At 41.2% G+C, this 13,747-nt stretch overlaps 1 protein-coding gene across 2 annotated transcripts in view; it reads left to right on the top strand.

Annotated features, from left to right (window-relative positions):
- Positions 1-3,792: 3,792 nt before the first annotated feature.
- The window catches only part of adamtsl5 (ADAMTS like 5), a 79,894-nt gene continuing 69,939 nt past the window's right edge, over positions 3,793-13,747 (top strand). The window contains exons 1-2 of one of the 2 annotated variants that reach the window (XM_061815753.1): positions 3,793-3,993; positions 12,352-12,457. In XM_061815753.1, the coding sequence (XP_061671737.1) occupies positions 12,453-12,457 (5 nt within the window). In that variant the 5' untranslated portion in view covers positions 3,793-3,993; positions 12,352-12,452. The remainder of the gene's footprint in view (positions 3,994-12,351; positions 12,458-13,747) is intronic. The other variant, XM_061815752.1, reaches the window with a different exon arrangement.

Genomic DNA, 13,747 nt, shown 5'->3' with positions numbered 1-13,747 from the left:
CAATTGAATACACTATAAAGACAATACTGTATATTTCATGTTCAAACTGCTCTGTGTTTTTGAGGCAAATATTTATACATTTTGAATTTGATGCTTGCAACACATTCAAATAAATCTGGGACAGGACACATTTACCCCTGTGTTACTTTACCTTTGCTTTTAAAAAACTGATTATGCATTCAGGAACTGCTTTATAGATGGAATTCTTTCCCGTTCTTGGTTAATATACAACTTCACTTCTTGAAAAGTCCAAGGTCTCTGTCGTTATATTTGCACTTCATAATGTGTCACAAATTTTCAAGCCAGTTAAGTAGTCACGCACTCTTCTTCCAAAGCCACGCTGTTGGAACACATACAGAATGTAGCATTGTTTTGCTGAAATAAGCAGGAACAGCCCTGAAAAGGACGTTGCTTGGATGGCACCATATAATGTCCCAAAACCTTTTTGGAACTTTCAACAACAATGGTGCTTCTACAGATGTGCAAGTTACTCATCCCTTGGGCACTAATAAACCCACATACCATCACAGATGCTGGCTTTTGCTCTTACAACAATCTGGGTGATGTTGTAAAAGTTCTTAGCGCTGATCAACCAATCAAAAGATGATGATGAGGATGATGATACTGAGCTAACAGGTCTGCGGATGATGCATTCAACAAGGGTCTGCACTTCATCCTTGATCATCTCAACAGCGTGGGAATCTATCCGAGGATCCAATTCATGGACTTCAACTCTGCTTCAACACCATTCTGGATTCTCGATTCTAAATGGTACCAATTTTTGGTACTTTTGTGTGTCAGAATTTTCATTTCAACATTTTTTAAATTTGTACACTTTGACAAAGTGTATAGCGAAATAACATCATGGGTTTGAAACAAAAGAGCAGGATGGAATTTTAAAAAAACCTTCTCTGAAAGTACAATATTTTACAAACAAGAATGAAGTATAAATAATACACATAATAAATAAAGTATGACAAAATACAAAGTATGGAACAAATGTTTTTGCCATGACCTGAAAATAACGAAAATAAACATTAACCCAATTAAGATTTATTATTTATTCTGAAGAGTAATGCAAGTTTAAAAGCCAAGCTTTTCCTGTACATCTGTAATATAAACAGTAAAACATAACTTTATAAAGACCACTGTCAAGCAGCCCCACCTCCTATTTCCACTATTTTGAACCTAGTGTTGATTTATGGTAATACAGGTTGTCTCATATGAATGCTCAAGTCAGGTCAAGTGGTCAAGAAGTGGCAGCTCTACTGCTACTGCTGATCAAGCACCACCGGGACATAAGCATGAGGCAGCTCGGGGTCAGCCTCTGGGGAGGCATAAGTAGGAGGCAGCTAGTACTGTAGTGTCTTCACGTCATTAGCCCAAGGCACGATTAATTTTGAGTGGCTGTGCTACAAGTCACTGATTGACATGGACATTGTAAAATGTGTAGAAGGACCGAGACCATGGGTAAATCCTGGTCTCCCAAAGAAATGTGACAAAGACGTTAGAATGTGCTTAAACATGAGAAAGCATAACGAGGTAATAGTCAGGGAAAGATGCTCCATTCCTACAGTAGACGAAATTGTCATGACTGCCGTGGAGAAAGCAAAACAGAGACCGTAAATAGTAGGCCAGTTTGCTGAACCCCCCTTTATGTGCGTGCGATCGACGTATTGGCCAACAAAACATTGCCTATTCATTGTCAAGATTGTTGTGAGACACAGCACCAAAACAGACACACACACATGAATCAGAAAAGTATGAGATTAATTGAAGTAAATGCAACTCTGAACAAACCTTTATCACTGATTCAGAGCTGGTCTGTATGTATGAAATATGTACGAAAAGTGAAAACGGACATTTTGAAAAATGCAAAGCTTATGTACCCATCACAAATGAACTGCGTGTGATAGGATACATAGTTTTAATCGCATAGTAATCACAGGTAATCACATAATATTGCCAGAAAAACCTCAGATTTACTACAGTCGCTACTTTGAGTATGATTTGATGACATCAACAACTGAAAAAGCGATTGACTCCATTTACTATGTTCAGTAGACATGGACTTCCAGTTACCATTAGGTCAGACCAATGACCACAGTTCAAATCTGAATTGTTCAGACAATATTGTGAAGACAATGGAATCAAACATGTGAAAACTACACCAAAATGGGCTCAAGACAATAGAGAAGTTGAACGCCAAAACGTATCACTATTGAAAAGGATCAGGATTGCACAAGCTGAGAGACTTGACTGGAAACTTGAACTCGAAAAAATATGATACCACTTTTCGTATTATTGAACATCCAACAGCAGGAAAGAATCCAGTAGAACTCCTATTTAACCGGAAAATAATGGGGAATCTCAGATATTTGAGAGTCAAAAACTACTGCTTTGGATGTACGCAACAGAGACGCTGAACAGAAAGGAAAAGCAAAGACGTAGGGAGATGAGTAAAGAGGAGCTCAGTACTCAAAAGTGGACACAGGAGACACAGTACTGGTTCAACAAGATAGAATGGACATGTCTACATCACCATTTAATGCAACACTACACAAGGTTGTGGGCAAAAGTGAAAAGTAGGTCATAGTTCAGTCACCAACTGGAGCTCTTTATCAGAACACATAAAGAAATATGTGACCAATGAGATCAAAGATGGACACTGTGGACAAGTAACAATATCTGAAAGGGAAGAAAATGAAATGAACAAAAATGTTGACACTAACAAAACTTACGCTCTAACACCACCAGAGGGAACACAGGAGTTAGATAACCAAAGGGTTAAAAAGATACCTGAGAGGTTTCTGATTTTATGGTGAGATAAATAAAAACATATGGGTTCTAAGGAAAAAGTTCATGGTTGTAAGAAAATGTCATTTGTGTTGTGAGACAGTTAGAGGGTCACATTGTTAGACAGAAAGGAAAAATAATAAATGTATGTGCAGATGAACTTGAATTCCAAGGAAAAGGGGAACGTCATGTACTGATAAACAGAAGTGAAGTAAAGTAGTGAGTGATGGAGACGGATGTAAAAACATTGCACTCAGTATGTTGTCAGCCACACACAGGCGTTCAATAAAGATACCAAAAAGGCAGCGCTCCATGTCTTTATATGTTACATAATTGAGTACGAAGGCAGATGGTACATAACAATATTTGCCAAAAGAAAGAATCCTTTTGAATTTTACTGTTGAATTGATCAGTCTGTACTTTAAAAATATCCTTTTACATATATTTAAGGACAGAGGGTTGGTACTTTTGCTGCCTCTGATACATAATACTCTGAGCATAAACACTGTAATACAGTGTATATGACTGCAGCCAAGAGAAAGGAGAAGAGCGCTCAGCTATGATTGGAGGGGAGAGTCAGGAATGTTGCGCTCAGGTGGAGAGAGGAGAGAGAGAGAGAGAGGAGAGAGAGAGAGAGGCATACAGCCGCATACTCGGACAGAACTTACATGTTGCTGGAGCAGTGCTCTATGCTTCCGGCAGTACCCCCCCACCCCCCTTCAGTCTAGTTTGGACTAATGAATGAAGAAAAGAGACATTGATAAGTAGATTTTAAGTAAGTTGTCCTTAAGTCCACTTTAATTGAGAAGAAAGGCATTTTCAAGGAAGTGAAACTCCCAAATGGAAGTCTCGACTTTTGTGTGCGAGCTTTATTCATTCAAATAGAATAATTTCGAAATATAATAGATAATTATATATATATATATATATATATATATATATATATATATATTTATTTATTTATTTATTTTTAACAAGGCCGTTGAAATCTGGAAGCGGCAGGAGTTTAAGGTTTTTGAACGCGGTCTGGATGACGCTGGCACAGAGAGAAAGCTGTCATGGAAAGCTGCCAAATCCGATGCAATCAGTTGGGATGGAAAGCGTATCTGAGCCGCGCCGTTTGCCACCACTGATAAGACAACCGAAGAGTGCGTAGCTGCTTCGTTGAGTGTCCACTATCATGTCCTTCTCCGCAAGGTAAGACACCACACCCTGACTGCACATGTGGTTCTTGTGCCACCGTAATTGCATCAAGATTTTTTTCACAAATGTGGTAATTTGCCTGTAATTGGCTATTTAGAAGGTCACCACGAATATCCTGAAATTCAAATATTTACCTTGAGTTTTTTCTTACAAGTGGCTTCAAAGCGTCTGAGAGACGGGAGGACATAAATTCCTGGGACACTTGAAATTCTCTCCCTGAAATAAATTGTTTTTGAGCTGTCATTGTAACAAAGGATTGCATGAGAAAAGTTTCACTTTGTGGTCTAGACTTCACATTACTTTTGCTTTTAGTACGTTTAGAATGATTGTGAGGTGCCTTAAAGCAGTTTCCCAACAGGAATAAACAAAAATGTCACAAAAGTGAGCAGGTTCAATTGCATCTAGTGGAAGAATATTTAATCGTTCTGCCAGTCACTTTACGTGGCTCATATTGATAGAGAAACAAAGCTACGTAATGTGGAATAAATCATAGCGACCAGTACAATTGTGTGCCACTGTGTTTTTACACTTGACTTCAGTCATCATCAATGAAAACAGCTCCTCTCATGTCCTTTAAATGTGGTCCAACAACAGTTTCGAAGACATGTCCACAGACACTCCCTCGCTGCGCTGCAGTGCCCAGCTTGCTGCAAACCAATCTATCAAATTTTTAAACATACACAGTGAGCTTTCGATGAAAACCAAGACACGCCAGCATTTACACACTACCCCAGATGTGCAATCGACCAAAATAGAGCCTATCTACCTCTGTTAAATTTCAAGTTACCCATGCAGCATACATGTATCGTTCCTCTGAGGGCACAAGTCATGTTAAATATATTTTAAAGTACTTCCTTCCATGGGTGAGGTAATGTTCTTGCCACATTTGGAATATTACAACTCCGGGCTCAACATTCCACATATTTTGCCACATGGCTTCAATGTCACCAGCTATAAATATCTTCATCCATCCATTCTCTGAGCCACTTATCCTCATGAGGGCGATGGGAGAGCTGGAGCCTATCCCACCTGTCAGGGTAAACCCTGAACTGGTTGCCAGCCAATCACAGGGCACATGGAGACAGACAACAATCACACTCACAATCACACCAAGGGCTAATTAAGAGTGTCCAATTAATGTGTGCATGTAAAGGATGTGATGAATGTCAAAATCTAAATTAATTTTTCCAGTCCGCTAATCCTCACTAGGGTCGCCAGGGTGCTGGAGCCTCAACTAGGCTGAGTAGCTGAGGTGGTTGCCAGTCACTTGTAGGACACATATAAACAAACTACCATTCACGTGTCCAATTAATGCTAAATATTTGTCTTTTTTTATTTAAATATATGCCCTCCAACAGCTGACACAAACTGGAAGTCAAATCCTCTGGTATACAGACTTTATCTTTATTCTGTCTTTGAATGTCATAACCTTAAGTCCACCTTGGCTTGTGTTATGTCTTCTTCTCCATTGCGTTATTTATGACTTTGGGTGCTACATATGATGCTATTTGTCAAGAGGAATTATTGGGGCTGTCTGTTCAATAGACATCAGAATGTCAAAATGATCGGTCGGCAGAGTGAAGTTGATGAGGCGGTAAGCTAGGATTTGGCTCAGGGCAAATTTTCCGTTTATAATAACGCTATGGAAAAATGTTTATTTGGGAAGCAGCAACAAGGCCCATGAGCACATTTAATGAGCTTAGGGTAGAACAATGAGCATTTATATAAATATACAGTGAAGAAAATGAGTGTTTTAACACCCTTCTATATTCCAAGTTCTCCCACTTAGAAATCATAGAGGGGTCTGAAATGTTCATCGTAGGTGCATGTCCACTGTGAGAGATAATCTAAAAACAAAAATCCAGAAATCACAATGTATGATTTTCTTAACGATTTATTTGTGTGATACAGTTGCAAATAAGTATTTGAATACCTGAGAAAAACAATGTTAATATTTGGAACAGTAGCCTTTGTTTGGAATTACAGAGGTCAAACGTTTTCTGTAGTTGTTCACCAGGTTTGCACACACTGCAGGAGGGATTTTGGCCCACTCCTCAACACAGATCTTCTCGAGATTAAACGGGTTTCTGGGCTGTCCCTGAGAAACACGGAGTTTCAGCTCCTTCCAAAGAGTTACTATTGGGTTTAAGGTCTGGAGACTGGCTAGGCCACGCCAGAACCTTGTTATGGTTATTACGGAGCCACTCTGGTTTTCCTGGCTGTGTGCTTCGGGTCATTGCCACGTTGAAAGACTCGACCACGATCCATCTTCAATGCTCTGACTGAGGGAAAGAGGTTGTTCCCCAAAATCTCACAATACATGGCCGCAGTCATCCTCTCCTTAATACAGCGCAGTCGTCCTGTCCCATGTGCAGAAAAACACCCACAAAGCATGATACTACCACCCCATGCTTCACAGTAGGGATGGTGTTCTTGGGATGGAATTATGACCAAAAAGTTCAATTTTGGACACATCTGACCACACAACTTTCTCCCATGACTCCTCTGTATCATCCAAGTGGTCATTGGCAAACTTAAGACGGGCCTTGATATGTGCTGGATTTAGCAGGGGAACCTTCAGTGCCATGCATGATTTCAAACCATGACATCTTAGTGTATTACCAACCTTGGAAACGGTGGTCCCAGCTCTTTTCAGGTCATTGACCAAGGCCTGTCGTGTAGTCTTGGGCTGATTCCTCACCTTTCTAAGGATCATTGAGACCCCACGAGGTGATATCTTGCATGGGGCTCCACTCTGATTGAGACTGACCGCCATATTTTGCTTCTTCCATTCTCTCATGAGTGCTCCAACTGTGGACCTTTTTTCACCAAGCTGCTTGGCTATTTCTCCGAAGCCCTTTCCATTCGTGTTGAGTTGTACAATTTTGTCTCTGGTGTCTTTGGACATCTCTTTGATTTCGGCCATGTTACAAGTCTGAGTCTTCGTGATTGCATGGGGTGGACAGGTGTCTTTATGCAGCTAAAGACCTCACACAGGTGCATCTGAGTCAGCATAATACATGGAGTGGAGGTGGACTTTTAAAAGGCGGACTAGCTGATAGACAGGTGTTCAAATACTTATTTCCAGCTATATCACACAAATAAATCATTAAAAATCATACATTGTGATTTCTTCATTTTTTCTTTTTAGATTATCTCTCTCACAGTGGGCATACACCTACGATGAAAATTTCAAACCCCTCCATGATTTTTAAGTGGGAGAACTTGCAATATAGCACGGTGTTGAAATACTTATTTTCTTCACTGTGTGTGTATGTATGTATATATATATATATATATATATATATATATATATATAATATATATATATATATATATATATATATATATATATATACATACACACATTTTCTGAGCCGCTTATCCTCACAGGGGTCATGGGAGTGCTGGAGACAATCTTACATCAGGTCGCACTCACAATCACACCTAGGGGCAATGTAGAGACTCCAATTAATGGATGTTTTTGGGATGTGGGAGGAAACCGGAGTGCACGGAGAAAACCCACGGCAGGTACAGGGACAACATGCAAACTCCACACAGGCAGGGCCGGGATTTGAACCCCAGTACAGTCAGAACAATTTTAGAAAAGTTTATATTTAAAAAAACTACTTGAAAATGAAAATGTAGACTCATATGCCATGTTTATACTGACAATTAGTCTTCAGTGTCACTGTGTCACGTGCTGTATGCTCCTACCACTAATAGTCCACTTTGAAATTTGTAGCGGCATTTGTGCATTGTATTGTCATGAAAGTAAACATTCAGTGGCACATCATCATTGTATATGACCACTATTAAATATTAACTAAAGATGGATCCTCACCCAACTTTAGTTGTATTAGCAACCAAATCATAACCTTGTCGCCTTTTTAATTCATCCCTCTTGGTGTCGTCGATATCCACTTTGCACAGGACTGAGTCTTCTCAGATTAATAATGTTAATGCAATCCCTGTAAAAAGGAGCTTTGTCGTCATTTGTACTGTGAGGATGCAGCAGTGTTTTTAGAATTTATTTAATGGAAGCTTTAAAGGTCAATTACCCTAAAAACTTCTTAATTTTCTTCATTTCCTTTCAGCTTGTCCCGTTAGGGGTTGCCACAGCATGTCATCTTTTTCCATTTTAGCCTATCTTAAGCATCTTCCTCTCTAAAACCAACTGCCCTCATGTTGTCCCTCACCACATCCATCAACCTTGTCTTTGGTCTTCCTCTCGCTCTTTTTCCTGGCAGCTCCATCCTCAGCACCCTTCTACCAATATACTCACTCTCTCGCCTCTAAACATGTCCAAACCATCAAAGTCTGCTCTCTCTAACCTTGTGTCCAAGTCATCCAACTTTGGCTGTACCTCTAATGAGCTCATTTCTAATTCTATCTAACCTGCTCACTCTGAGCAAGAACTTCAACATCTTCATTTCTGCTACCTCCAGTTCTGCTTCCTATTGCTTCTTCAGTGCCACCATCTCTAATCCATACATCATGACCGGCCTCACCACTGTTTTTTAAACTTTGCCCTTCATCCTAGCAGAGACTCTTCTGTCACATAACAAACCAGACACCTTCAGCCAGCTGTTCCAACCTTTTTGGACCCGTTTTTTCACTTCCTTACCACTCTCACTATTGCTCTGGATTGTTGACCCTAAATATTTGAAGTCCTCCATCCTCGCTATCTCTTCTCCCCGTAGCCTCACTCTTCCCCCTCCACCTTTCTCATTCATGCACATATATTCTGTTTTACTTTGGCTAATCTTCATTCCTCTCATTTCCAATGCATGTGTCCATCTTTCTAACTGTTCCTTCGCCTGCTCCCTGCTTTCACTGCTCATCACAGTATCACCTGCAAACATCATGGTCAAAGAGGAATCCAGTCTAACCTCATCTGTCAGCCTATCCATTACCACAGCGAACAGACAGGGGTTCAGAGCTGATCCTTGATGCAGTCCCACCTCCACCTTAAATTCTTCTGACACACCTAAGGCATACCTCACCATTGTTCTGCTGCCATCATACATGTCCTGTACTAATCTAACATATTTCTCTGCCACACCAGACTTAAGCATGCAGTACCACAGTTCCTCTCTTGGTACACTGTCATAGGCCTTCTGTAGATCCAGAGAGACAATGTAGCTCCTTCTGACCTTCTCTGTACTTTTCCACTGGCATCCTCAAGGCAAATAATGCATCTATGGTACTCTTTCTAGGCATGAAACCATACTGTTCCTTGCAGATGCTTACTTCTGTCCTGAGTCTAGCCCCCACTACTCTTTCCCATAACGTCATTGTGTGGCTCATCAACTTGATTCCTCTATAATCCCCACAGCTCTGAACATCGGCTTTGTTCTTAAAAATGGGAACAAGTACACTTTTCCTCTGGCATCTTTTCACCCGCTAGTATTCTGTTGAATAAGTTGGTCAAAAACTCCACAGCCATCCCTCCAAATTGCTTCCATATCTCCACTGGTATGTCATCAGGACCAACTGCCTTTCCATTTTTCATTCTTTGTCGTGCTTTTCTAACTTCCCCCCTTACTAGTCATTGCCACTTCTTGGTTCTTCACACTTGCCTCTTCTACTCTTCCTTCTCTGTCATCTTCTGTGTACAAAGTTCTCAAAGTATTCTTTCCATCTACTTAGCACACTGCTGGCCCCAGTCAACACATTTCCATCTCTATCCTTAATCACCCTGACCTGCTGCACATCCATCCCAATCTCTATCCCTCTGTCTGGCCAACCTGTAGAGATCCTTTTCTCCTTCTTTTGTGTAGAACCTGGTGTACATGTCGTCATATGGCTCTCGTTGAGTCTTTGCCACCTGTATCTTTGTCCTACATCACATCTCAATGTACTACTTTCACGTCTCCTGAGTCTTCTCAGTGTCCCACTTCTTCTTCGCTAATCTCTTTCCTTGTATGACTTCCTGTATTTTGGGGTTCCACCACCAAGTCTCCTTCTCCCCTTTCCTACCAGAAGACACACCAAGTCCTCTCCTGCCTGTCTCTCTGATCACCTTGGCTGGACTAGTCCAGTCTTCCGGGACCTTCTACTGTCCATTGAGAGCCTGTCTCACCTCTTTCTGAAAGGCCGCACAACATTCTTCCTTTCTCAGCTTCCACCACCTGATTCTCTGCTCTACCTTTGTCTTCTTAATCTTCCAACCCACCACCAGACTCATCCTACACACCACCATCCTACGCTGTCGAGCTACACTCCCCCCTACCACTACTATCCAGACTTAGGACCGGCCTACAGATTGCACTGGTTTGTGCCCCCATAGGGCTGCATTTAATTACCCTAAAAACTCCAAGGTCAAAATTTTGACTTTTTTGGGAGTTTGCATAGCAATGAATGAAATCCTTATCGACAACATGATGTTACTGCAAAATTTGTCCCCTTCAACTGCAAGGTCATAAAGGAAGGGAACTAATTTGCAGTAACATCATGTTGTCTATTAGGATCTCGTTCCTTGCTATGCAAACTCCCAAAAAACTCCAAATTCTCCCAAACATCGACAATTTACCACCGACATACTGTGCGGAAAATATTCCACAATACTGTTATTGTTGTTTACAAAGCACTTAGCATTTGATGCATCTTCTCATCGGATTCACTTCATGTATTAAAAAACAAAACACTTTTTTGCATGGATTTTGCACGACTAAAAAAATTATCAAAAGCAAAGCGAATGAAGCTAAAGTGGTACCACACAGTACAACGACATGCAGACATGCCTGGTTGTTATTGAGATCCTGTTGACATTCTGGAAAGAATCCACTCCTGTGAGATTTAGCCATATATATTTTGAAGGAAAACATAGAAACCTGTCATTTTACAGACCAAAGTTGGAGAAAAATATTTTTTGATCTCGTGAGCATTCCTCCCACATTTAAAAAAAAAAAAAAAAAAAAAAAAAAAAAACATGTTCAAATCACTGACGAATCAAAGTTCCCATAGTTGTTAATTATTTTTGACTATGTGTGCTCTTTAAATGGCCACTGTCATAAAATGCATGATCTTGATGCGTTTTTTCACCACAAAACATGATTTTGACATATTGAGCTTTTTGTAAATCCCGCCATGAAGATGCTCTCGAGGAATTTGTTTTTGAGAAGAGGCAGGGAGGGACGTACATAGCAGGACCGCCCTCAAGTGGACTCGTTTGTTTATATTACTTTTACCTCCTGGAAGGTAGCTTGTTGTTCCTTCGTGTTAGCCAAAATGCCGGCTCGTTGCATTGCCTGACATTGCTTGAACACTCGGGGGGATGAATTTACCCTTCATAAGTTTGCAAAAGACCGGTTTGTCGTGAAAAATGGATTGCACGGGTGCAGAGGATGAGACCTTCGTGGGTTCCAAATGACAGGTAGGTGTGGATACAGATAATAAAAAAAAAAAAATAGTTTGTGGCGGACCACGTAATCGGTCTCTTATAACATAACAAAAGATCCGCATACGTATGATAGGCGTACTAAATGTGTCGATGTGCGCGTCGGACGGTGTCGGACTCGCCGGTGAAGGCTGCCGTGTCGGCTCGCGCACGGCAGCAGCTATGAACAACGCCGATGACAATGCCGCACTCAGCCACGTGCAACGACAATGCTGTAAAAGCAGCCCGGCTCGGCTCCGCGATAAGCACTTCATGAGCCACCCCGGCTGCCGGTCACGGCTATGGTAAAGGGTGCGTGTCGGGCTCGCGGACGGCGGCGGCTCTGAACAACGGTGCTGACAATGCTGTAAAGCTCCCCGGATTGGTGGTGTTGTTCATCGCGGACAGCGGCAGCTATGAACAACAATTATCGGCGCCATGATAAGCCACCTCTGCGCCGAAAATGAACAAAGGCCGGGGTGGCACGCGGCTGAGTGTGGCACTATCGGCAGCATTGTTGAGACTGCAATGACTCATCTCCACCGCGGAAGTGGATTGGACGGGGAGGCGGTTTGGCCGTGATCGCATATCATCTGAATCTGGCTCAAAAAAATAGGGTAATATTGCCCTGGTAACTTCACTCGGTTGTGTAATGTTCTCTTCTTAGAAAAGAATTTCCGTGTCAGAAGGGGCGTGTTCGTTTCCCATAGTAGGGTCCACCACGTGTTTTCAATGGCGAATGTCCGGGGTGACGTCACGGACAGGGTATGCAGCCAATATGGCGACCACTTGGATGTCGTCGAATGACGCTTCCGCAACTTTGCGCATGGATGACGCGCCCTCCGCTCATGTTTATTTTTTTGTATAGACATTGAAGTGAATAATGTTATATGTATTTTTCATTCCAATATCCATTGTAGAATGTTTATCGGGATGACACTTGACCTTTAATTGTCTGATGTCTATTCCAGGATGTTCCTCACCTCTCGTCCAAAGTCAGGGGGAATAGATAGCAGCTCATCTATCACAAGGACTTCACGTTGACGTTTATCCTCATCAGCCATTGTGGCTCATGGAGTTAGTTGCCACAATTTGTTGTTGGAAGATTATACCATAAGTAGATTAAAAACTTTACACCCACCGATCCATCCGTTTTCTGGACCATTTCTCCGCACTTGGGTCGCAAGTGTGTTGGATTTCATCTCAGCTGTCATCAAGCCAGAGGAGGGTAACACCCTGAACAACCAAGTCGCAGGGCACATAATTTCACAGACACCAATTTCCACTCACATTCACAACTATGGGTAATTTCGATTCATACGTTTTGGGGATGGGGGAACCGACTTCAACTTTGGTCTCCAATTTCACCATAAAAGTGCTGTAGAATCATATATTAATAGGAAGAGGTGGTCCGTAGTGCCGCAAAGCATGCTGGAAGGATGTAAATAGTGTTTCAAGTGCATGTGTTGAGTCAATTATTTCTTCAGTCATTGTTTTATGTGTTTTATTATTTGATAGTTATGCTCTTCTGTTTGCTGTGGTGTGATAAATTCAAGTTTGATGTGGCACCGGGAGTGCGAAAAACATCTGCCTACACTGCCAGTGTGTGGGGCAATATAAGCTTCTTCTGGTTACAAATGTAAAATTGCAATTGTTCCTCACTGCCTTGGAGTGCCAGTGCACCATAGGTGTGGCACATTATAAGGCGCCCCGTCTATTTAGGGGTGACGTTCAGACTTTTAAGTGCACCTTAAGGATGTGAAAATGTGGTACATTATGAAAAAACAAACAAAAAACTGAGAGGAAAATCTGAGAATAAGCAGTGCCGCGAATGGGCAAAGGGCAAAAATGTACTCTGTCTGATCATCATACTACACCTTTGAAAACACCTACTATACGTAACTCAACCACCAAAATGCCAAGTCACCTTACATTACTGAAATTGACCTGTGAAATCTACCCACGAATGGCTAATTGGTGGGTTTTTACATAAATCCTTGCCACTTACCCTACAGAGTACCAGAAGTATAGAAAAATGATTAGTAGAAATTGCTATTTCAATCTGTATCTTTTTTTAATCCTCTTAGTTAGGTTAAATCTTGGACACCCACTTAAATTAACCACAAAAGGTTTTTAATTTACATAGCACCAGTTGCTTTGGTCTCTATTTTTCTAACCTGTTTTCACGTTTTAAACGAGGTGAAAAGTTTAACAAATAAATGAAGACAAGTGTAATGTCTTTATCTATCTTGATCTTATATTCCACTTTAAAAAAAAACAATTGTCGTTAGCATGTTTAGTAAAAGCATATTTTTAATGCCTCTCTGCGTGGTCATCATGTTGTGTATTCAGGACTGCAGATGACTC

The sequence above is a fragment of the Syngnathoides biaculeatus genome, chromosome 3 (assembly GCF_019802595.1).
Source record: "Syngnathoides biaculeatus isolate LvHL_M chromosome 3, ASM1980259v1, whole genome shotgun sequence".
Taxonomy (NCBI): Eukaryota; Metazoa; Chordata; class Actinopteri; order Syngnathiformes; family Syngnathidae; genus Syngnathoides; species Syngnathoides biaculeatus.
Note: the sequence above shows the minus strand (reverse complement) of the source record. Positions and strands in the feature narration are given on the sequence as shown.